The following is a 26495-nucleotide window of genomic DNA, read 5'->3' as shown; positions in this document are numbered from 1 at the left end:
TAACTGCTTCAAAAATTAATTTGCAGCAGTATATTTCAACATTACATATAAAGCAAGCTAAAAATTTAGGGACATATGTTGAATAGTGTAGATCAGGTGAAAATTCTAAATTTCTAATTTTTAAAGGAATCCAAGTTTTCTTATAATCCTATATCTGAGTGGCAGAAATACTAATAAATTTACAAAAGCTTTTTAAAAGACTATAAGTAGTAAATGTCATAAACTGTACATAGAGCTTAGAGTATACAGCATGGCACAATCATGTTATCAATTATTTTGTGTACAACATTTAAAATGTATTTGAACTATATTTATACACTACCCTGAATATTACTATATGCATTTGCTTTTATATGGAAAATCTAATAAGCTTTTTAATCCCCCCCCCACATTCTACAAACTGCACAACTGAAGATGGAGAGATTACGTAGGTCACTCTCTCCATCAATAAAATTCCCTAAAATGAACCTTCTAAGGGGATACTAGAGTCCATATTCAAAGCAATACAAATTCCTTTAAGATCCCAGAGTCTAGTAAAAGTAGCACTGGGACAAAGGCCAAAACAGCTCTCATGTCCTCATGATCAGATCAAACATCCACTCAGTTAAAATGTATTAACTTGCCAAAGTCGTCAGCTTCGGGGCTGAAATCAAACATTATTTGGACCAGAGATCAACTTTGCTATGTTTTCAGACTGAAAAGAAAATTTACATTGAGATTCCCATATTCTAGCCTACACATTACTCCACCAACATACATTTCAAGCATTTTTCTCTTCTGAAAAAGATTCCTGTTAAGCAATGGTATGTCTTCAAAATGAAATGCTTTCATTCTGACTTTGAACCTAATTCAGTTAAAAAAACTTGTAATAGCTTTAATAACCCCAAAGCAGTACTAAGTTCTTCCCCGGCACCGTCCCTCCTCCCACCCTCTCCCCAAATCCAGAAAAACACCAGCACAACAGAAAACACAAAACAACTAGCCACATGGTCCCAACGCTAGGGATCGTGATTCTCCTCTGGTTTAGGCTACAAAGAATGCCTGTGAGTAATCAAAAATTCCTAATCAAAACAAAGTTGAAAGCCACCTCCCCATACCCCAACCTCGGTAAAACTGCCCTTTCTGTTGACACTCAGGCATTTTCTTCGTTTTTCTCGGCATTTCAGTGGCTTCTGTACAGTGAATGCTAAGTTCATCTCAATGTCAGCAAGGGCAGAGACACGCAAAAAATCACTAACTTGGAAGGTTATTTAGGACAATAATGTCTTTCACTGTGTTACTCCTCCCACTCTAGCCCCACTTGACCTACTATCAATGCTAAGCTGAAAAAAAAAAATATATATATATATATATATATTAGTCCACGGGCTTTTCCCCCAGGGGCTTTTCCTGAGGGAACCGCAAACGTAGAACCTGCAGGAGACCCCTTGCTTGGCAGGGTCGCCGAGCTTCCCACACCCCTCCCCTCTCGCCAGCGGCTGTACTTCTCTCGGAGCACACAACCCAACTATTCTTGGATCTACTCACATCCTTCGATCTCGTCTGGCCGCCCTTCCCCCTCCCCTCACCAGTGTCCCCTGTGGTCCGTAGGCTGACCCCAGCAAAGCCCCCGAGAGGCACGCACGCGCACCCACCCACCTGGGTTGGATCTGGAGATCCCGGCTCGCACTCCACCCTGAGCTCCTCGGCCAGCTCCAGCACAAATGCGCTCGGCCTGTTCCTCCACCTCCCTTCCAGCGGAGCCAGGAGGTGCAACCCAGGGTGGCACCGCAAGGTCTCCCTAAGTCACCTTCCTGCAGCGTGGCCCGCCCCAAGTCCAGCGAGGTCGAGCAGAGGCGCGGCCCGCCTGCCCTGGGCCCTGGACTCCCTGGGCGCCAGAGGTCCGTGCTATGCCACTGGGCCGCAGACCCGCCCTCCCGGGGCTCGCTGGGGACTGGCGAGCAGGCGGCGCAGGGACGGCCTGCGGCGGGAGGCAGCTGCCGCTGTCGTCCTCCAGTCCCTCCTCCCTGGCCCTGCCCCCCTGCGTCTCCTGGAGGCACAGGTAAGGGACCTGACAGGGGGCGGTGAGAGCCTGCACTGTGCCCCTGCGAGCAAGCTGACTGCTCCCAGGGAATTTTCGGGGAAGTCAGTCAGGAAACTGTTACTCTTGCCCGGCGTGCATCCCGCGGCGGCTCCTGCGAGGTCCTAGAGTGGGCTGTGTGCTCAAGCCCTCTGCCGGAGACGCCGGCCCTGACAACTTTTAAATGGCCATCCTGCTCCTGGGGAAAAGCAGAGAAATCCCGTGTCTTCTGGAGTCTTCCACCTCGAACATAACTGGCACATAGTCTTACACTGAAGAGTTAATGTTTCCAATCTCAAAACAAAGACTGAGTGATCTTCACATTTTGAAAAATATATTTTCTGGCTACCATTTGAACAGTGAGGAAAAGCAGCAGTATTAACCCCACTGAATGTGAAAGCTACATATAGGAAATGCATGGTTTCTGATTCCAGCCAGGCTTGAAGTGTAGACAAAGGCCCAAAGGACAGGACAGAAAACTCCGCCACATAAATACTATACTTCAGTGGAACGTTCAAGCTAGTGAAAATCCTGGTTAACTATGAGGCTGGGGTGCGGACTTTTTGTTCCAACAGTAGTTTTAAACCTTTCTGATATGTATAAATTCTGTCCTCAAACTTTACGGACCAGAGTACTATTGAACAAAATTATTTCTTTTGACAAGCTCCTAGGGTAAATTCACCATTCTAACACAGTAGCTGTAATTGCACTCCAGATGTGAAGGGTCTAGATACGATGCCGTATTTAGAAAATCTGGAATTAGTGTTAAGTGAGGCTTCATGGTGTCTTTGAAAAGCCAGTTTGCTTTCTTTTCTTTTTTTTTAATATAATTTTTACTTTTTTTTTTTAGATTTTATTTATTTATGTTTAGAGAGGGAAGGGAGGGGAAAGAGAGAGAGAGAAACATCAATGTGTGGTTGCTGGGGGCCGTGGCCTGCAACCCAGGCATGTGCCCTGATTGGGAATCAAACCTGCAACACTTTGGTTTGCAGTCCATGCTCAATCCACTGAGCTACGCCAGCCAGGGCTGCTTTCTTTTCTTTTTAAAATACTAAATAGTATATTTCAAAAAGTCTTATTAAAAGGAGCCCTTGCTACAGAAATTCCCTAGACCTTGAGAATTACAGAACAAATTCAGTTTATAAAGTAGTACTAGGCAGCAAAAGCAAAACAATGAATAACAAGGCTAATTTGTTTTAGAAGGTAATTTACAGAACACCTAAAATGTGCCAAGCACTGTGTTAAGGAACTAGACATAACTCATTTGTATTCTGGAAATAGAATTTCAGATTTGGAAATAGAATTCCCGAATGATTAATTTCTTCAAGGTCAAGAAAGCAGAGTTGACTGGGCTGACTCAAAACATTCTATTCTTTCCTTTGTACATTCATTATTCAACCATCCAGATACTTATTAACTGTCCACTACATGCCAAGGACTATGCTAGACACACATGCAACAAAAATAACTAAGACACATGTGCTTACTCAAGGATCACCAGCTCAGTGAATCTACAGATAAGTAACTACATAATGATGTACTCTGATCGTGCTACAACAGCAAGGAACTTGTGGAACAGGAGGGACATCTAACCCAATTTGAAGGGTGGAACCTGGGATTAGGAAACGGTGGCAGTCATCCAGCAGAGCCATCCTGTGAACTTCACCTAACACAGTGGCAATGGGGAAATTGTGTGGGGGTGGGGGAAAGGGAATAAAGGGAGAGAGAGCACTCCTGAGGTACAGGACATAAAAATGACAGGGCTTGATTAAAGGTGAGGATGAGAAAGAAGCATAAACCAAAGGTCATTCACATGTTTCTGGCTTGAGTTTCCCAACAGGTGGTAATTCCTTGAGTTCTTTGATTTTAGATACATTGATTTTGAAATACCTTTGATGTAACCATATGTAAATGTTCAAAAGGAAGCTGGCCATACTGGTTCATTGCTCAGGAGAGATTTAAGGTGGAGATGTAGGAGTCATCATTGATTTCTGGTGGGTGAGGTCATCTAGGAAGAATGCTGAGAAGGCCACCTACAGAAACCTAAGGAATACTACCATTGAGGGCTCAGGCTGAAGAAACAATGCTTTAGAAGAAAACTGAGGAGGAGCTGCTATAAACAGAAAAGAAGCCCTAACAGGTAGGCACAGGTAGAAATCACAGAGAAGAATTCTACCAAGCAAGCAGGGGTCAAGTGCCAGATCCTTCCAAGGACAAGCAAGATAATTTAAGGGTGTCCTCTGATTCGCAATAAGGAGATATTGGCAAGAATGATTTCAGTGGACTGGTTGAAGAATAAAGAAGTAAAAACAGAAAGTATCACATTTTCAAAAATGGAACTGGACAGGGTTATAGAGAAATAAAAGCTGTAAGGAAGTAGCAAATTCAAAATCAACACCAACGTTGATTTTGAAGCAGAATGGCAGAAAAAGATACCTCCAATAAAAGAAAAAAATAGAGGTACAGATTGGGGTGAGGCCACGTACAATCACTGCCTAATATTTAGCAAAGAATTCGGCTCAGAGTAGAAGGGTAGGAAGAAATTGCAGGCGTGAGAGACAGGTGAAGGCCTCCAAGCAGCAACATTAGGAAATGAAAGAGAGATTAGGGACACAAAGCGGCGAAAGGACTCTGAGCAGCACAGGAAGCACAAGGAGTATCACTGCCCACAACGTCAGGGAGTTACAAGTCCACCAGAGGACGTGATTTCCCTCTGCAGACGTCAGCATCTGGTCCAGAGCAGCAGTCCCTTTCGGTTGGCTCCAATTTTGAGTCTGAATCTTTCTACTACATCACAAACTTACCATCACTAGCACTCTAATCACACATCTGGGTTACAGCTCTTTAGCAGTTGGGAGATTTAACACAGAAGTATACATATTTTATAAGTGAACTTACACTAACCTGAAGTAAACAAGTTCCTACCTTGGAAAAACAGGTTTGACTAAATAGCAAGGGGAGCGTGACAACTCACACAGCATGAAGGGCACCAATGATGGCTTCTGTGTGACCTTTTAACCATTTTGACCTCCCTTCTGGTGAGGAAAGCTACAGAAACAAAGTAATTCATGAAACCAGTTTCTAGCCTTTTGAATGGAACTCTCATACAAGGTTAAAGAAAAACCACAGCATTTATATTCTATTATATTCTGTTTCCCAAGTATATCACCCTAAAATATCTAGTAAGTTTCCCTTTAGTACATCAATCATAAACTTTATGGCATATTTTACTGCTGCTCTTTTTTTTTTTCAACACAAGGAGTATTGTTTACAAGTAAAACATGTCTACATAATGCCTCATTTATGTAGTGGTCATATGGAAACCTCAAGTATCTTGGTCATATCAGAGCATTCCCAGATAAGCAAAGAACACCCACATGCCACAGAAACAGAAAGCCCCAGTCCAGGCACTGAGGCCTGTGCCTACTGTAAACGCTGAAGTCTCTCACATGGAGCCATATTATCTCACTGTGGACATAATTTTCCCAAGTTTTGTGATCTGGTTTTTGTTTTAATAAACAGAAGAATTAAAGAGTAAATCAGAAGGGATCAGTATTCCATGGCTAGAGGCAGGCACACAATCTAAAAATGAAGAGAGAATTTTTTAAAAACCCATAAGGAGCCATAGAGAAAACAGTCAATAATATCATCATTTTGTATGGTGACAGGTGGCTCATTGTGATAATCAGACCATAAGGTATATAAATGCTGAATCAGTATGTTGTGTACCTGAAACTAATACATGTTAACTATACCTCAATAAAAACAGATTTAAAAAGAAATCACAACAGTAGTTATGAGATATTTTGAACTCAATAATAATAAAAAATTGGCATATCAAAAAAAAACTACATAAGGAACGAGAAAGAATTCAAAAAGTATCAGCAGGACTGGACCATTTAGTCAAAAAAACACTGAGTCCTGTAAACATTATCCTCTCAAGTCACTTCTAAGTTTTAAAAATTTAGCCTAAGAAGTAAATGTGAAACATTTAGAATAACTCATCACCAAGGAAAGGTTAGAATAAAAGCAGTTCTCTGTCCTGGGGATTGTGATCCTATGCATCTAATAGGTCCTGACTTCATGACAGGCTCTGCACAAGGGGTTTTGCCAGTGTGATCTCGCTTCCTCTTCAAAGCACTCCTTTCTGGTTGGTCATCGCTTTAAAAAGGAGACTGTATTTGAAAACTGAAGTAAAGAGAGATTAAATGGCAGAGCCAAGAACTAGACCCAGGTCTACAGGAGTTTAAACATTTTGACTGCCCTTCTAATAAAGTTTCCAGGTAATAAAAATGTATTTATGATGCTAGATAATAAGGCATTATAGTACATAATTATTCCACTGTGGTCTCAAGCTATTAAATTCCTTGGCTGTGATTCTTAGTCATTTGAAAGAGTAACTTTAAAGATGCCATTTGTCTTTCAAATATTTTTAAGGCCTTCTCATTGTCTATATTCATATTTCTCAGAAGAAAATCTATGAATTTCACTGAGGGTCTCACAGAGTTGATATTTCATAGAATTACTAAAAAGGAATCTTGGAAATACTTTCAAAGTTTGAAGCAATAAATGGCATTTACAGAATGATTACTGCTTGCCATGCAATATGCTAATATACTCTTATACATATAGGTGAATAATGTAATAATATGTATGTCATTTATCTATATACATTTGGTCCCCTCACCAACTCTGGGGCATTTACATAGTTTCTATTTACAGAAACGTTCCCGAGACTGCACAACCGGTAGGGGAAAAGTGGCAGGTGAAAGAGGCCTAATAGACTTTCGGACCAGAGCTCTTCACGGCCTTCTGTATGGTCTCCTATACTTGAAAGATGCAGATGTCAAGGTTCAAAGACCTGAAGTAGTCCCTCAGCACATTTATTCCATAAATAGTCAGATTTTCTTTAGATCCCACCACCTCCTCCCCAAAAGAGAGATCCAGTGTTAAAGACACAAAAGCTCCAACATACCATCAGAAGGAGGGGGCGCGGGTGTTGGTCAGCACCCTACAATGGGAGCTGCTGACTTTCACTCAGGGAGGGCTGTGTGCAAGAACTATGCTGGCATTTTACTTATATTCTCTTATTTAATCCTCATGACAAATTTAAAAGGCTAATGAGGTTAATTAGTCTAAACTTCAGGTTAATACTCTTATACATCTAGATTTTCCCAGAGAGGTGATTACCCAGGCTACTTTTTTAAACAACTAGTTTTAAAATCAGCATAGGCTGGCTTCTCCAGAAATTAAATGATTTCTAATCCACTGTTCACCTTAAAACTATACATCTTGAAAACAAAAAGACAGTTATCAGTACATCCATCAGGTGCCACGTACAGGATGTGGATGAACTTTGGTTTCACAATGTACTAACTAGTGCCTGAATCCCACGGCATCACGGTTTGTGCACTTTGAAGATGTACTACAGTGCTGTCATACTACTAGGTTATTCAGATGACTAATCATTCCTCATCCAAATGAGCTAGAATATAAAATCTGCAAATCATTAACACAAACGCTGAGAAGGGGTGTCTTCAAACAATATTAGAAGCATCAACCACTTAAAATTTTTAAACAATTATTTCCTGAACTAATAGAATTCTATTGACTTTCTGTATGTTTAAGTGAGTTCTGATCATTTACATAGATTTTTCTTATTCTTCAAATAAAATACATAAAATCTGTGGCTAACAAACATAGCATTTAAAAATTGTGTATGAATTCACAAAACTTTTACATGAATTCTAATCATGATAAAACTTTAGATCTTTACATATAAGAGAAACATAATACCACCATATTCATCTATTCTGTTTTACCAAAACCTAATCTCTAACCAAATAGTACAAATAATGGTAATGAGAATAAGAAATTTGATGTGAATCTAAAACTTGAAGATTATATATATATATGTAGAAATTAACAAAATAGAAAAGAAAGTCTACTGCTACGGACCTTGCATAAAAATGGGAGAAAAACATAAAACAAGAAAAAATCTAGTTCAGATAACCAAATCACATCACTATAACTTTCCAGTACTTAGGAAAAGAATTACTAATGAATAAGCATTATCACTCTTACTCATATTTGGAAAAATAAATGGTAAATCTTTGAATGGGAGAAGTAAAAAAAAGCACAAAAAATACTTAACCCATTGAGTTTAGTTCACATAAATAAGTATAGCAGCACTCTATTTTCTAAATAAAAGTATTACATAGTTTTCATATAAAGACCTTGGGTTTCTAGAATATTTTTATAACCTTCTTATTGAAACATTTCATTATAAGTACAACTTTAAAACGTACTTGTTAAATATGGCTATCTAAAAGAATTAGATAGTTATTTCAGAATCATCCTGCTTAATAAAGAATAAATAAGTTCTGGGAGCATTTGGGATCTCGTTCCTCCGCATATGTCATCAATTTGGCTCAAATAAACTATTATAAAAATTCAAATAAATAAATAAATTTTATATTTTGGTGAAGAATGAAGCTTTTATTTCCTTTGTTACTACTGTTTTCTCCTACCTTTGGACATTTTGAAAGCAATAAGTCATTGGATGAGCATATGTGACACCAAACAATTGTTAGAAAATTCAATTCTGCACTACCTACCCCTTCTTGTTTAGTGAAGAGATTAAGGCAATCGCTCAAAGCAACACAAGTTTCTCTAGAAGCTTCAGAGACAACTTCAACTTTCTGAAGAAATGATGGAAGCGTGTCTAGAAATTAAAAAGAATGATAAATCAAATGAGTGGGATATTAAGTAATCAGAATAAACTACGACCACAAACATACTTTTGTAGCTACAAACTTCACGTTTTCTTCCAGCCACCTTAAACGAAGCTTACAGTATGTTCCTGGGGCATCCTAAGTACCTACTACATGCAAAGCACATACACTGGTACAAAAAAAGAAAGGATGAAGCCTTGTCCTAGAAAGGTCTGTACCCTACAAGGAGAAAAGCCAAGACTAAAAACAAGTGTGCAGAACAACAATAATAAAATGTTTGAGAGTTGCAGCTAACAAGAAGGACTGATAGCACTAGCTGTGAAACATCAGTATTTCCTTTCATGATATTCCACACCAAATAAGTAATTTTATTCAAAAGTAAACTGCTAAAAAGAGACAAAAATAATTCTATAGTTGACATGATTTGATGGCTAACATATCTGAAGGTGGCATGAATTCAACTTCCTCTTGTTCTTATTTGGATAAATGTTCGACATAAATAGGCCTTTTCATTCTCAAAAATGTGTCCCTGTAGAGTTTCAGTATTGCTTAGTATATGATTAAGTTGGGAACAAAGAAATAATAACACAGAGGGGCCCTCCATATTCACAGGTTCCATATCCGAAAATTCAACCAACTGCAGAGAGAAAATATTCAGGAAAGAAATGTTACATGGTTGCTGGCAAGTACTTCGTAGTTAAGCCTATGTCCACAGAATTTTTTTCTCCTTATTCCCTAAACAATACCATATAACAACCGTTTACATAGTACTTACATTGTAGTAGGTATGTAAATAATCTCAAGAATAAAGTAAACAGATGGATGAGTGTAGGTTATATGAGATGTTACCCCATTTTATATGAGGGACAAGAGCCTCTGCAGATTTTGGTATCCAAGGTGGTCCTGGAACCAGGCCTCCAAAGATACAGAAAGGCTGCTATATCACTTTCTTCCCAGGTGCCCTAAAGAAAATCTTAATCCATTTACCCAATTAAAGAAAGAAAAGAAGAAGTTGGTAAGATAAAGCTGCAAAATACATGCACATCACTGAAAAAAAAAAAAACAACAAAAAGCAAATAAAATGTCATATCCTACCCAGATTAATGCAAGGGGAATGTACTTAGTTAAAATAGTTTTGGAATTTGTGCTAACTATACATTAAGATCCTTTAAATGGTTCTTTTCCATCACATAAAAGCATAATATTAAGAAATCTTTTCATCAAAACATAACTTAAAAGGAGAAAGACAATTAAATCAGTAGCATCCTTTGTATTTCAAATAGCCTTACGTAAAACACTGTTCTGAAAACATGGTAAACATGGTCAATGAACAAAAGCAATCACGTTGATCCAAATGCCAGCAATTCACAATTAATTAGGCCATGAAACAATAGGTCCCATCAAGAAACAAAAATTTTCAAAAAAAAAAAATAGAGTAAATGAAATCTACAAGAATAACAAATCATTTTTGGCCATATTTTCCAGGTGATACAATTGTGAATAGCATTCTTTTTCTTTTTCTTTTCCAAATTTTCTATATAACTTATTTTGGTAAAGGAAAGTCCTTGTCTTGAAAAAACTATTCCTCAAAACTCCTAAGGCTGAAGTGGGCCACAGAAGGAGAGGTCAGAGTGAATGAGGAAATAAACAACCCTTTGTAATATCTGGATATAAAGGCCAAATGACATTTTATTGTACTTTTCATCTTACGGAATATAGTTTCCTAGTACTGGCTATTTGTAATAGCACTCAATTGAAAACTACTATATTCTATAATAAATTTGACTTTACATACTTTGTTTTTCATTCTGAATCTGTAATACAAAATGTGAAGATTTCTTCTGTACTTAGTTGCTAAATAGCAAATGAGAATACCATATGCTTGATGCCATATGACTTAAATAGTACTTTAACAGATGCCTCTCACGGAGCTGTGGACCGAGTACTGAGAGGAGTCGCACAAGAAGAAACAGGCACAGCCTCTGCCTTCAGTAAATGTTCTGGGAAATCTAGTAATTTTCCATTTTCATGGTACAAATGATAGGAAATTAGAAGCATGGGTGTTATTTCTTTTATTAAATACCATCACATGCTTAGTCATCTCCAATTCTGTCTATATTTTAGATATTTCACAGTTTAGATACACATTGATTAACATGTGACAGACATTAAATGTCAAAATAAATTTTGAGAAATCAAAGTTTTTAAACAAAAGTGATTCTGCAAGCTTTCAAAAGATATTTCAAGAAATACATACTAAGGTACATGTTTATAAGAATCCATTATTGAGACAGTGTCAAATTCTTCTGTCCAAACAGAATCAAAGCTACCTAAGTTCTCTGAGAATTGCGTGTTTAAACAAGATTCTGTAACTGACACTAACTGGTGCAGCGGCGTGGTGTAGGACCTGACAGACGTCTCGGTGAGTGCACGGGGTGGTGTAGGACCTGAGAGACGTCGCAGTGAGTGCACGGGGTGGTGTAGGACCTGACAGATGTCGCAGTGAGTGCATGGGGTGGTGTAGGACCTGAGAGACATCGCGGTGAGTGCATGGGGCAAGGCGGGTTGCACTGGCGTGCCTCTTACTCAATGATGTCTGCACGTGGCTATACAAAAAGAAATAAAACTGCCAAGCTTCTAGAAAAGTTACCAACTGGAATCACTGCAGATGCTCACATGCTTTAGTCAATTAATAGAAACTAAACTGTAATGAATAAATGCAAAATGACCAGTGTGCTACCGTATTTGGCCTACTATAAAAATGGGACACTTAATTTTAAGGAAAAATGTTCCTTTTTATACTACAATTATTTTTGAACTCAGGAAAGATGCTAGAAGATCATATGTGAAAAGCTCATCTTTAGAGACATATAAAAAGCTCACAATCTGTTGTTTTCATGATATATTATACAATTTTTATTTGGGTAAGTTTCCTTAATACTTGGGTAAGTATTAAGGAAATACTTGTGTCTTATGTTAACAAACTAAGCCCTAATACAGATGGCTTCCACTGTTCTTCTAATACAGAAAAAGTCCACACTCAGCCTAACGTGTAAGGCACTCCATAAACACAATCAGTTTCAGGCAGGCTGTTTTTCTGGAAATACTTGTTTTCCTAAAAATATTCTCATATTTTACTGCCTCTAAACCTTTGTTCAAGATGTTTTCTCTTCCCTGGATATTGGAAATAATAATTATTCATTTTAAGAAGTTTCCCCACTGACCCACAGCTTTCCAGCTCCACCCTGGAACATTCCACAAAGGGGAAGGGAGGAACATAAAACTGGAGGCAGTGTGGGCAGACAATAAGTTGTTGCTGTAACTTACAGGAAAAATGGCGGTGGCCTATGCAGACTTGTAAGGGGTAGAGAGAAGGGAACAACATACAGGGACACATCAGTGACCGAAAGGTACAGTAGAAAGAAAGTTTAGGTGACTCCAAGGTTTGGGCTTCGGGAATCGTCTGAATCAGCACTGCACTCTTTATGATGAACACCAGAAAGAACATCAGGAAAAGAAAAGAGAAGAAAAGACATTGACAGGAAAAAGAGAGGATTTCTTTGTTTTGAGTTGTAAACTTCTGTTCTACATCAATTCCACCCCATCTTTGAACTTCTGAATAGGAGGAGACCATGAGGGTTTGAACAACACCAACTACAGAAGCCAAGCTAATGTGATCGTGCTAAAAAAAAAGTCTACTTTTCACTGTTTACCTAGGTTAAATCTGTAAACTTCTCTAGTTTATAGGCCACATGTTTAGGGTTAAATATACAATTTTTTATTTATTCTAGACTATTGGTTAAGAGGAGACTCTGAAGCCAGGCTGTCTGGAATCAAACCCTCCCTTGAGTTTTTACTAGTTGTGTGACCTTAGGCAATTTACCTAACTCTCTATGCCTCGGTCAGTGTATCTGTAAAATGGACACAATAGTTACATGCACTGCATAGTGGAGTTAGATATGAGTTACATATTATATATATACACACAATATAGTATATTAAATGAGTTAATTATATATAAAGTACACAGAACAATGCGCAAAAGGCTATGTGTGTTTGCTACTATTCTATGTAATACAATTTGCGAATTACTGACATGTTTTGTCTTAGAAGGAGAATGGGACAGTTGTGGTATCTGGCAGACTAAGCTTACAGAGAATCATCCCTCCAAACCCAGACCATAAAGATGCTGAATAAAATAATACACAGCATTTGAAAGGAGAAAGCCCCGGATATGCTAGAAACAAAAAGAAAAGTCTGATAAAACAAGCATGTGCCAGTGATGCAGGGGTGTGAAGGCTGAAGACGGAGGTGGACGCCCACTGGAACACAGACCCCGGAGAGGCAGGGCTCTGCTCTCACAGAGCACAGGGGCCAGACCTCAGGCAGGGCTCGACCCCTAGTGTATGAGGGAATGAAAAAGCTGCCTTGTGCTCAGGGACGCAGTGGAAAACAGCACTTTCTGCCTATTGCTCGGGGTGGGAATTGTGAGAAATGGAAATTCCTAGCTTGTGCCCCACCTAAGTATGGAATCAAACTTGAAAACGATTAGCCCAGAACCAGAAAAACCTGCCTAGCCCTAGCAGAAAGGGACACAAAACTACCAGGAAGGGACACTTCCATAATCCAGGGGGCAGAAAAAACAAGCCCCCCTGGAGATGAGCTCTCAGTGAAAAGTTACATAATCCATTGTGAGGCGAACAATCCATCCCCAGGGACAGCAGACAAAACAACAGAATTACTTCACTACTACTTGAGATATACAAAAACATTAAAAAAAGGCTTTAAATATATGTTTCAATAATTATGGATAAAATCATACATATTATATGAAAAAAAATATGTCCCTACAGGAAACGTAAAAACTTCAGAAACTACCACCCAGAATTTCTAGAATTATAAAATACAGTCACAAAAATCAGACAAATGATTAAACAGAAAAATAGATCCAATTGAGGAAAAAAACCTAAAACTAGAAAATAGATCGAAGAAATTACTTAGTATTTAACACAGGAAAAAAAATAGAAACGAGAAAGTAAGAGGTAGGAGGTCAAAGAGCGAGGTTCAACAGGTGTCCAGGAGAAGTTCTGGCAGCAGAGAGCAGAAAGAATGAGGAAGCCAAGTCTGAAGAAACAGATAATGGGGAAGATATTTCCTAGACTAAAGGAGATAAGGATTGAGTCTTTAACTTAAAAACAGAGTCTCCAGCAGCATATATGCATAACAACAAAAATCAAACCTAGAGACAGAATAAAACTGCAGAACGCCAAAGACAAAGTGAAGATCTTTGAAGCAACAAAACATTAAAAAAAAAAAAAAAAAAAAGACAAGGCTGTCTACCACAGAATCATTACTAGAATATCAGGAGCCAGAGGAGCTGGAGTCATATCTTCAAAATGGTAATGGATAACTATAACCCAGTGAGAGTGAAACAGAGATTTAGATAAGGCAGAGATTCTACCACTCACAGTGCCTCAAAGCCTTAAAGATTTTCCTCAGTTAGAAAAGAGCGGAACCCAGAGGAAAAGAGGAGGATATAAAACCAGTGGCGTAACTGTGAACCCTAGTGGTGAGGAATGCAAAACATACCAGCAGGTGGCTTCTTCCCTATTTTGTTTCTCTCCATCCTTATACTTACTAACTTGACAGAACAAACTTAGTACTGACTTATCCCTGAGTTGAGGAGAAATGTTGTAAATTTATAAGCTAGATAAGTAGGTCATTCATTTCATTCACTCAAAACATACATACATATATATATTTATATTTATATACATGCATACAAACACACACACATATATTCAGTGTCCATATGTGCCATGCACTGTTAAGGTGCCAGCTCTATTAATCAGCGAATAAAACAAAAATTTCCTGCTCTCATGGAGTTTCTTTCCTAATAGGAGAGGCAGACAATCAACTGCACATACATATATAAGAAGTTTAATAAGTGACAAAGAGAAAAATAAAGCAAGGAAGGGGGGATAGCAAGTGTTGAGGGGAACTGAAAGCTTAGACAGAATGAGGTATCAGTAAGGGTCCTGGTGGGGAGGAACTGGCAAGTTCCAAGGGGACCTGAAAAAAGTGTTTAAAAGACATTATGCACAAAGGGGAGGATGGCAAGTGAACTAACAGAGACTGGCATGCAGGACAGTTACCATCCTGCATAAAGGGGCAAATGAAGGAGACAGTGTGGCTAAGCCTGTGGGAGCTGGCGTCATTAGAATGAGCCATGGGCCAGGTGGAGGGACCCAGCAGCACTGTCAGACAACAGCCCAGCTGGAGGCAACAGGGAGGTTCCCTGACTTACTGCTCCTTCCCACCCCAACCAATCCCCGGACAGGAACTCCCATTTGCTGAATGCCCTCAGGAACCGGAGGGCAAGGAAACCCCAGGAATGAAGTCTGTAGTGATCCAAGGCTCCAGAGCAGCAAGCAGGGCAGGAAATGGACATGCAAGAGCAAACAGAACAGGTGGGAAGAGAAGTCAGAGGGCTCTGTTTGGGGAAGGACCTGGGGAGCTAAGGAAGTGAGTCACCTAGACAAAAGCCTTTCATCCCAGGGGACCAGCACAGCTCAGGCCTGAGGTGGGAGTCTGCCCGGATTCACTGAGAGACAAGTAGGTGGCCGTTGAGGCTGGAGGAGCCAGCAGAGGAGACTAGGACAGGAGGACCTGACTGAGGGAGAGGGACTGGCAGGGTTTGCGGGTCATCAGAATGACTCTGTCTTTCCTTCTAAGTGAGCCAGCCTGTAAGCTAATGGATGTTTTAAACAAAGGCCATCACCCACTGACGTTTTAGAAGGCTGCCTGGGGAGAACATGTAGGGGTGAGGGCAGTATCTGAGGGCCGGTTTAGGAGGTAGTTTTAATAGTCCATGTGGGAGATGATGGTGGCTACAGTGAAAGTGGTAAGAAGGGTGTTTACTTGAAGTCTAGGATTTTTATGAGTTTCCAGTAGATTGAAGTGCTTTTTCTTTAAGGTTTTTTTTTAAATAACTGAAAAAGTTCTCATTTCTTTAAACAGGAATATGCAATAAAGTATATTGATTATATACATTTAGTAACATGCAATAAAGTATATGGATTAAAGATGGCATGTGAAGTAAAATATCTTTTCTGAAAAGTAAATGCAATATGTAGTAATAGACTCAAAATGTTAATACACTTTCACCACAAATCCCATTCCCAAAAACCCTAATGAAGTGATGTGATCCCATTTAATGCACAATTTGACACTATTTATAACAGTCAAAACTGGTGGCTATCTAACGGTGGATTTAGGGTTGTATGGAAGAACAGAGACTACCTAGCCTTCAGGAAGTCTTCCACAAGTTTTATTAGTTTAGATGATTTTAACTGATTTTGCAACCAGGCTCTTGGTAAAGACAGAATACTAGAGATTTCGATACTGCACTCTTTGGACCTTGGATAATGTATTGCTAGACAGATGAATTCTGGTACTCGTCCAGAGAGAAATTAGGTTTAAGAGCCACTCGTGAAAATGAAAGTAGTATTTCAGTTGAGGACATGGTACTTGGTCAAAACGGTTTGTTACATGGGTCATGGAAGAGAATAATTACAAATAAAGCTTAAAAACTAGGTCGTGACTGGGCTATAAAAATCCTTAATTGCCAGGATAAAGAGTTTGCATTTTATTCTATCATTCCAAGGACCCATAAAAAATTGTTTCAACAGAAAATGCATGATCAAAAAAGCACCTTTCTAAAATTAACCTGGCAAGCAATAATGCAGTATTTCACAGATGCTGAGTTGGAAGAGTTCCTGAATGTCTTTTGATTCCATTCCCTTTAGGGATGAAAGGCAGGGAGTGTAAAGGGCAGGCTGCCACAGTAACCAGGGTCGGAGGTGATAAGAGCTGACCTCTAATGGGTGAAGTCTGAATGTGAAAGAAGGTAACTGCATCTTAAAGTTCAAACAATTTTGTACTAAAATATAAGACACTTTCAACCACAAGATCTGGACTCATTCCACAAACATTTTAGTGTTTCATCTTGAGACATCATTGGCAAACTACGTAGGCAGTCTGGAGCAGGATGCATCTCTATCGGCTTCCTTTAATAAAACACATGGTGCAAGATTATTCTGTACAATCCCTTGGCACTCAGAGCGACTCTGTTCCTTCCACTCTCCGATTCCATTCATGAAATCACCTTAACCCTATTTACTTACTATTTATATAGGATGTAGCTTTCTTTATCTACATCAACCTTCCAAAAATCATGTTTATAATGCCAGTATATAAATCAACTGAGTTTTATTGTAGGTATATGAAATAGGGTTGCCAGACAGTCGAACATCTCCAAGTTCCTAGATGGCATTGTCCAAAATAAAACACCTCTTTTGTGGTCCTAAACATTACGCATATCTCTAAGAGCACAAGTAATGCACGTCATCATTATGAGTGGCCTGATTTATAGATAATCTGAACCAAGAGATGTGACTCTGGGCTTAAAAAAACTTAATTTGATTGTAGTTATAATTTTTTTCTTTGGTGCAAGTTAAGAAATTTGATATGGTTCATCTTACTCTGGTTCTGTATCTTTTAAATGTTGATATAACTCTTCTTTGATGATTCTTGGGAAAGATTATGGTGTTTTACAACCTCACTAATGGTCTTAGTTGCATAAATCTGTGCATGTACTAGAAACCACTGTATGCTATACTTCACATAGGTGAATTTTAGGCTATGGGAATTATTCTAATAAAGCTGCTATTATTTAAAAAGCCCACTGAGGATAAACAGTGCTAACTAACACAATAGTCCAGCCTACAATTAATAATCAAAATGACCCAACTGCTGTCCTTCCCAAAGCTACCATTACCGACATAAATGTCTGTTAAACTGAAGCAAAGGGATGCCCAAAGTACACCTGGACAGATACAGACTACTTATGCTCAGTTCCTTTCACATTAACATTTCTTCACATTCATTCTCTGGGCACAGATAAACTGAACCTAGGAGTTCACTGATTAACTAATTCATGATTTAAATTGATAGTTAATAGCCCTGGCTAGCGTGGCTCAGTGGATTGAGTGCCAGCCTGTGAACCACCGAGTCCCCAGTTTGATTAACCAGTCAAGACACATGCCTGGGTTGTGGGCCAGGTTCCCAGTAGGGGGCGCTCAAGAGGCTACCATGTACTGAGGTTTCCCTCCCTCTCTTTCTCCTCCCTTCCCCTCTCTAAAAATAAAATCTTAAAAAAAAATCTCTTTTCAAAAATAAAATTTATCAATTTAATAATTATTTTAGTAGTTATTTATAAAGACATCATAGTCGAAGAAACAACTTTTTAATTTATAAAGTAATAATTTTTTCACTACTTATTTTTTGTACTGCATTTTATATTGGGTATTTTGATTTTTGAATTAGTTATAGTCAACTCATAATAATTCATAACTAATGGAAAGTAAAGACACAAAAAGTTGAACAGTAGATTAATCATTAGCTACACAAGTTCACATATATATTCACTGAATCACAAAAAGTCAATACCTGGAAACAACTAACTCCCTCATTTATAGATGAGGAAACTGAGGCTCTGAAGCTAAACTGTTCAAAGTAACAGCTACTAAGAGGCAGAACAAAGGTTCAAATCCAAAACAGTTCGACTCCAGATTCCAGGGCTCTATGATTTATAAGCAGAATTCTTATTACACAACCAACATGAATTTACAGCCTCAAAATATTAACTTAGTTTTTAAAATTTATTTTTAATATATTTTATTGATTATGCTATTACAGTTGTCCCATTTTCCCCCTTCACTCCCCTCCACCCTGCACATCCTCTCCCACCCACATTCCCCCCGCCTTTAGTTCATGTCCATGGGTCATATATATAAGTTCTATGGCTTCTACATTTCCTATACCATTCTTACCCTCCCGTTTCTATTTTCTACCTACCATCTATGCTACTTATTCTCTGTACCTTTTCCCCCTCTCTCTCCCTCACTCCCTTGTTGATAACCCTTCATGTGACCTCCATTTCTGTGGTTCTATTCCTGTTCTAGTTGTTTGCTTAGTTTGCTTTTGTTTTTCTTTTAGATGTGGCTGTTAATGATTGTGAGTTTGCTCTCATTTTACTGTTCATATTTTTATCTTCTTTTTCTTGGTAAGTACCTTTAACATTTCATATAATAAGGGCTTGGTAATGATGAACTCCTTTAACTTGATCTTATCTGAGAAGCACTTTATCTGCCCTTCTATTCTAATTGATTAGAGTAATGATAATTACTCTATTTGCTGGATAGAGTTATCTTGGATGTAGGTCCTTGCCTTTCATGACTTTGAATACTTCTTTCCAGCCCCTTCTTGCCTGTAAGATCTCTTTTAAGAAATCAGCTGACAGTCTGATGGGAACTCCTTTGTAGGTGACTGTCTCTTTTTCTCTTGCTGCTTCTAGGATTCTCTCCTTCATTTTAATCTTGGGTAATGTAATTATGATGTGTCTTGGTGTGTTCCTCCTTGGGTCCAACTTCTTTGGGCCTCTCTGAACTTTCCGGACTTCCTGGAAGTCTATTTCCTTTGCCAGATTGGGGAAGTTCTCCTTTATTATTTGCTCAAATAACTTTTCCATTTGCTCTTCCTCTTTTCCTTCTGGTACCCCTTATAATTTGGATGTTGGAAAGTTTAAAGATATCCTGAAAGTTCCTAAGCCTCTCCTCATTTTTCCAAATTCTTGTTTCTTCATTCTTTTCTGGTTGGATGTTTCTTTCTTCCCTCTGGTCCACACCATTGATTTTAGTCCCAGTTTCCTTCACATCAATATTGGTTCCCTGTGCATTTTCCTTCATTTCACTTAACGTAGCCTTCATTTGTTCATCTAATTTGCAACCAAATTCAACCAATTCTGTGAGCATCCTGACCACCAGCACTTTGAACTGTGCATCTGATAGGTCGGCTATCTCTTCATCGCTCAGTTGTAATTTTTCTGGAGCTTTGATCTGTTCTCTCTTTTGGGCCATTTGGTTTGTCTTGACAAACCTGTTACATAGCAAGGGGCAGATCTTTAGGTGTTCACCAGGGAGAGGTAACCCACGTCTCTGGGTTGTAATGCTGGATGTGGGGAAGGGCTCCGAGAAGGAACAATGGTGCTTGCTCCGCTCTCTGATGGATTTGTCACTTTCCCCACTTCTCACAAGCAAACTGGGCCTTTCTGGTGCTGATTCCCATGTGAGTGGATTTGTGTACGTTTTAGGAGCCTGTGGGTCTCTCCAGTGAATTCTCCTGTGAGGCTGGGAGTCTCTCCCGGCACCTCAACCCCCACAGGTGTTTTCAATCGATGTTTTGAGGTTTTATTTCCCTGTGCTGGAGCACTAGGCTGAGAGTTCTGTCTCGCTCCCCAGTTGTTTCTCCCAGTTTATCTGTGCATGAATGTGGAACTGCCCAGTCCACAGTCCGCCACCATGCTGGATCCGCCTGCTGCTGCCTTGCTGGCCAGCTGCAGCCTTGAGCACCCCACTCCACAATCCACCACCTCACTGGGTCTGCCAGCCACCACCTTGCCACAAGTCCTCTCTGCCCAGCCACCCTTCCTACTGGTCTGGATGAATGTTTCTTCTTTAACTCGTTGGTTGTCAGACTTCCATGCAGTTCAATTTCATGTCAGTTCTGGTTGTTTTTTTGTTTTTAAATTGTTGTTGTCCTTCTTTTGGTTGTGTGAGGAGGCACAGTGTGTCTACCTACGCCTCCATCCTGGCCAGAAGTTCTTAACTTTGATTTTGTTTGTCTTGTTCTTAATAGAATAAAATCATTTTAATATATAAAGCAAGCCCCCTCCATAAGTAGAATTTTTAAATAGCCCTTTTAAAATTTCATGATAGTTTTATCAAATGGAGTGCTAAATTCAAACCAAAACTATCTAAAATGTAGAGTTAACAAAACTACAGAAGTCAACATCTATAATAACAGGTTGCAGGGTTTTTGGTAGCGTTTGTCTTTTTTTTTTTTTTTTTTTTTTTTTTTACCTTTAGCCATGTCACACTCCTTAATCATTTTGAGAAAGCTGGAAATTTCCCTATCTAGTCTCTGTTGGCATGTTTGTGCTTTCTGAAAAAGAAAACAAAAAGAAAACAAAGTTAAAACAAGCCAATAAAATACTTGTATATTACAGATACTTTTTTTTTAAAGATTTTATTTATTTATTTTTAGAGAGGGAAGGGAGGGAGATAGAGAGAGAGAGAGAAACATCAATGTGCAGTTGCTGGGGGTCATGGCCTGCAACCCAGGCATGTACCCTGACTGGGAATCAAACCTGTGACACTTTGGTTCACAGGCCGTGCTCAATCCACTGAGCTATGCCAGCCAGGGCATATTACAGACACTTTAATGTTTCTATCAAAACTTTAGTTCATAGGTGGATACATTATAAAAGCTAAGACATATTTCTAACAGAGAAAATGGTAAAAGAGAGTTTCCTTAAAAACTGAATATTTGGGGTTGATCAAAAAGTCCATTTAGTTTTTTCTGTAAAGTACAAGATATTTTTCACTTTCATCAATAACTTTATTGATTTGGATATTTTGAGTATGTAGGCTATTTCCCACATGGTATAACGTTAATTGTTGGTGATTAATGTGTTGATTTGACTGCTATCAACTTCAACTGGTCTCCCTGCCTGTGGAGCATCGTCCAGCCAGAAATCTCCAGTACAAAACTTCACAAACTATTTTTGACACATTTAATCAGTCATAGCACCTTCTCCACACACTGCACAAATTTTTTGCATTTCAGTTGTATTTTTACCTTTCTTGAAATAAAACAGCATCATATGTTGGAAATGTTGCATATGTTCTCCCATGTTCAATATTAAAATGGCTGCACAAAAAAACGCACCAATTATGTTTTTTTAATGCACATTGATATGACAACTGTCACAATACAATCTAACAAAATTGCTTTGAATGAAGTTAAAGACAACTAAGTGCTACTAGAGCCATAGTACAGGAAAAATATAATGGACTTTTTGGCCAACCCAATAACATTTAGTTAATCACATACAGATTAATAAAAATAAGTATTTCTAAATTCTAAATACATTCAACATCAGTTGTACAGATACCATGCAACTGCCTTAATTATTCCTCATAACTCAATAAACCATATATATCTGAGGAGTTAGATTTCTTTGATTAACACTTTTAAAGGACTTGATTAAATTCATTGAGAAATTACAAAATATATTTCTTAATGTATTTTAAAAACTATTAAAAAATCTAGATGCTACTAACATGTAGAAATCCCAAGCTGATTTTCATTCAGCAATCTAAGTGCACACAGCCACCACATAATCAGGCAAATAAGGACATTTTCTTAGTAAGAAAAAGCTTATAAAAATAATGTGAAGTCAATTACAGAAAGCATCCTTCTTTGTAATTTGAAATTTCTCCATTTTTAGATCCCTAAAAGCAAAGCACTTTTATGATGTAAGCTGTATCTCATTTTAGTATATATTTGGAAGTCCAAAATAGAAGTCAGATAAATCCATTTATTATATTAACAATGTAACTTTAAGAGTTAATTTTATTTATAATTTCCCTTTAAACAGTGGAGGAATAAGCAAGAAAATTGTCATTGCAAAGTTGATTGGTTAGGGCAATAAGAAGTATTTATTCTGAGAACCTTGACCTTATTAGTATGAGAATCATACTCTTATAGGTAGAATACTATATTTAGCTTTATGAATCTTCCCACTTTGTATTCCTATTCTCGATGAGCCAACCACTAAACATTTTTGGTCCCCCCAATCAGACCTATGTGCCCAGGTGACAGAGGTAAGTGCCCTTTTCTCCTTTTTCACCTCTTTATAAAATTTTTAGTGCTTTTGAAGTTCAGCTTAGCCACAGCAGAACTAGTCATGGTACCTCATTAGTGACAAGCAATGTTCTCTTGAAAGTCTACATTACTCTGTTTTTGAGAGCTCTAACAATATAAAAATACATTTTTGGGGGTGTGTGGAGAGACAGAATACCTACACTAAGCCATCTAAAACCCCTCAGAAAGTAAAATGGCATGCTGGATAATTTTTTCAAACAGCATGAATACAGGTTAAAGGCAGGAAAAAAGTCCATCTGGGGGCACTGAAAACATGCACTGCAACCAAATGTAAGACTCATAACTTATTAATACAGAATTGTCATTTTCTCTCTATACATATTTAATACTCCTGCCCACGGGTCAAGTCAACACTATTGTTTTCCTTTTTGTGGTGAGAGCTAGATACAGAAAAGAAAGAACTGGATTCATTTGCAGACTGCAAATCTCTAATAAACATGATAGCTCCTGAGTTTATAATTAAAGGTAAGATACACTCTCCACAGCATCATCCTCAAATACCTGAATCACATTCACCTTCCTTCAACTATCTAACTAACAGTTACCAAATCAAGTTTACTTGATTAATGATTTACTAGGTCTAAAAGGTACATAATAGGTCAGCTGGAGAAGTTCACTTTCCAGACACTATTTTAGTTAGGTACGAAAGTTTCTTCTGTTATAAACAATTGGTAGCACTTAATTGGTATTAAAAAGAACAGAAGGATGTACAATAAAACATAACACATTCCAATTTGCTATAATGTCCTTTTAGCTATTGGTTATATCATGAAAACCTAAAAGTCTATTTATGATGGTTAATGCTTCTGAACTCTGCAGAGCCCAGCACAGGGTCTCATTGTTTACTTCTATGCCATTAACCTTATGGGAAATAAGGAAATTCTTTTAGGTTTTAATTTTTATTTATTCTACATAAATGATATCCCACTATGAGCAATGTTCTAATAGTCAAAGTGTGGCAATGTTTTGAAACCATGTTTTCTGTGCACAGAACACAAGAACAGGGTCACACCTAGGGGTCCCCAGGGGAGTAGCTGAGCCACACTCACAAGTCAGATCTCCTGCTCCTACCTCTGCCCACCCAGATGTCAGCTTTTGGTTTTATCTGATTTAAGTTGATGATAAACTACTTTATGACCCCTGTCCTACAGGACAACTTAAAAATGTGTACCGAAGAGGTGGTCATCTAAGGAGGAATGGGCAAAGTAGGACAGAGGTAATTAATTCCAGGCTATCTGCTACAGACAATCCACACGTGGCAAAGAAAGAACAGAAGCAGACTGCCTTCTACTCAGCAATCGAAAGCAACAAACTGCTGATGCACAGTGAGTGAAAGAACACAGGCACCGAAGAGCACATACAGCATGATTCCATTTACTTGAAAGTCAAGCACAGGCATTGTCACCTTCGCCTGTAACAACAGAAAGACCCTCAGTGGCGGAGGGCATCATCTGGAAAGGGGCACAAGGGAAGTCTCTGAGGTGATGAAAATGTTCTACGTCTTGACAGCAGTGGTTGTCACACAGGGCATACACATTTGTCAAAACACAACAAACTGAAGACATAAATTGCATTTAGTTGATTGTATAAAAATCATACCTTGATATATTAAACTTTTAACAAAATAGATTGTAGAACCATGCTAACTTTGCTCTTTGTAGAAAATTGCCACTGTTGCAAGTACTGGTACCCCATACCCATCTCTGAGTCTTCCTAACTCCAGCCAAATCCACCTCAAAGATAACCCCATGCTACATCTTCCCTCAATCCAAGTCAATCCATAACACATTTATTCTTCTTGGTTCCTGGTGATGAGTATGGTCCTGCTCTGTAATCTCCTTCAAGTTTTATTTTGGAATAGATATCTACATAAAGTAAAAAATATATCTATATAAAGAAAGGCGACTTCCGGCAAGATGGAGGAATAGGTGGACGCACCGTACCTCCTCGTACAACCAAGACTAGAAAACCAATAATTTACAACAATAATTTACTATCAGAATAACACCCAGATCCCGCAGAGGATTTATCTGAATGGAAGTTGGGCAGCCAAGAAGTTGAAGTAGACGCATTCATCCGGACTGGTAGGAGAAGACCAGCCGGGCGGGCGTGGGGCTGGCTCGGGTCGGCGGCGCGCGGAGGTTGGGGGAAGGTTTGGCGCGAAATCGGCGCAAAAGCCATCCGGGGGTGCAAGAAGGCAGCGGTGATCCCTGAGTACGCAAGCTGTGGCTGGCAGACCCAGAGGGGCAGCGATTGTGGACCACGGCAGAACTCGAGGCCCAAAAGCCCAGACAAGGGTCTGAGTCCAGGGGAACGGAACTACCGCCATTGTTTTCTCCCGCCCCGCTCCCGCCCCCGCCCCGCCCCCACATATAACGTCATAATCTAGCAACTGGGGCGTACAGCCCCGGTGAACACCTAAGGCTCCGCCCCCCACCGTAACAAGAGCAACCAGACGGGAAAAAAAAAGGAGAGACAGGGGGAAAAAAAAAATGTTTTCAACAGAGCAGATCAGTCCCCCGGGACTCATCCTTTTGAGCGACCAAGAATTAGCCAATCTATCAGATGCGCAGTTCAAAACACTGGTGATCAGAAAGCTCACAGAACTGGTTGATTTTGGACGAAATTTAGATGAAAGAATGCAGATTACCATAAAATAGATGCAGGAAGACACGCGGAGGAGAGCCAATAGTGAAAGGAAGGAATATGAGTCTCAAAACAATACAGTGGACCAGAAGGAAGATAGAATCAACCAAGCAGGAAAGCATGATGAAATAAGAATTCAAAAAATTGAGGAAAAGATTAAGAGCATCCAAGACACCTTTAAACGTTCCAATATCCGAATTATAGGGGTACCAGAATCAGAAGGGGAAAAGCAACAGATTGAGCACATATTTGAACAAATAATAAAGGAGAACTTCCCCAATCTGGCAAAGGGAACAGTCTTCCAAGAAATCCAAGAAGCTCAGAGAGCCCCAAAGAAGTTGGACCCAAGGAGAAACACACCAAGGCACATCATAATTACATTAGCCAAGGTAAAAACGAACGAGAGAATCCTAGAAGCAGCAAGAAGTAAGGGGACAGTAACCTACAAAGGAGTTCCCATCAGACTGTCAGCTGATTTCTCCAAAGAGACCTTACAGGCAAGAAGGGGCTGGAAAGAAATATTCCAAGTCATGAAAGACAAGGACCTACATCCCAGATTGCTCTATCCAGCAAAGCTCTCATTTAGAATGGAAGGGCAGATAAACTGCTTCTCAGATAAGGTCAAGTTAAAGGAGTTCATCATCACCAAGCCCTTATTTTATGAAATGCTAAAGGGACTTATCTAAGAAAAGAAGATAAAGAAAAGACATGTATAGTAAAAGGATAGCAAACTCACAAATATTAACAGCCACACCTAAAGCAAAACCAAAGCAACTAAGTAAACAATTAGAACAGGAACAGAACCACAGAAATGGAGGGCACATGGAGGGTTAGCAGCAGGAGGGTGTGAGGAGGAGAGAGGGGGAAAAGGTATAGAGAATAAGTAGCATAGAATGTAGGTTGAAAATAGATAGGGGGAGGGCAAGAATAGTACGGGAAATGTAGAAACTAAAGAACTCATAAGTATGACACATGGACATGAACTAAAGGGGGAAATGTGGGTGGGAGGGGGATACAGGGTGGAGGGGAGAGAAGTGGGGAAATGGGACAACTGTAATAGCATAATCAATAAAATATATTAAAAAAAAAAGGATCACCCCCCAAAAAAAAAAAAGAAAGGCAACTCCTCCTCACATATCTACCAGCCCTCGAGTCCTGTTTTCCCCTCCTCCAGCTTCAAAGCAAAAACTGCTAATAAGTCCTCATCT

At 39.0% G+C, this 26495-nt stretch overlaps 1 protein-coding gene across 6 annotated transcripts in view; it reads right to left on the bottom strand.

Moving 5' to 3' along the window:
• OSBPL1A (oxysterol binding protein like 1A) overlaps positions 1–26495 on the bottom strand; it is a 208100-nt gene that overhangs the window by 107670 nt on the left and 73935 nt on the right. For 2 of the 6 annotated variants that reach the window (XM_028523968.2, XM_036009197.1), the window contains exons 14-15: positions 20775–20856; positions 8677–8783 (exon numbers count right to left, since the gene is read on the bottom strand). In XM_028523968.2, coding sequence (XP_028379769.1) covers positions 8677–8783; positions 20775–20856 — 189 coding nt within the window. Of the gene's footprint in view, positions 1–1638; positions 2172–8676; positions 8784–20774; positions 20857–26495 lie in introns of those variants that run through there. The other 4 variants (XM_028523969.2, XM_036009200.1, XM_036009199.1 and 1 more) reach the window with 4 other exon arrangements.

Source organism: Phyllostomus discolor, chromosome 9, assembly GCF_004126475.2.
Source record: "Phyllostomus discolor isolate MPI-MPIP mPhyDis1 chromosome 9, mPhyDis1.pri.v3, whole genome shotgun sequence".
Classification (NCBI taxonomy): domain Eukaryota; kingdom Metazoa; phylum Chordata; class Mammalia; order Chiroptera; family Phyllostomidae; genus Phyllostomus; species Phyllostomus discolor.
The sequence above is the reverse complement of the archived record's forward strand: the minus strand, read 5'-3'. Positions and strand labels throughout refer to the sequence as shown.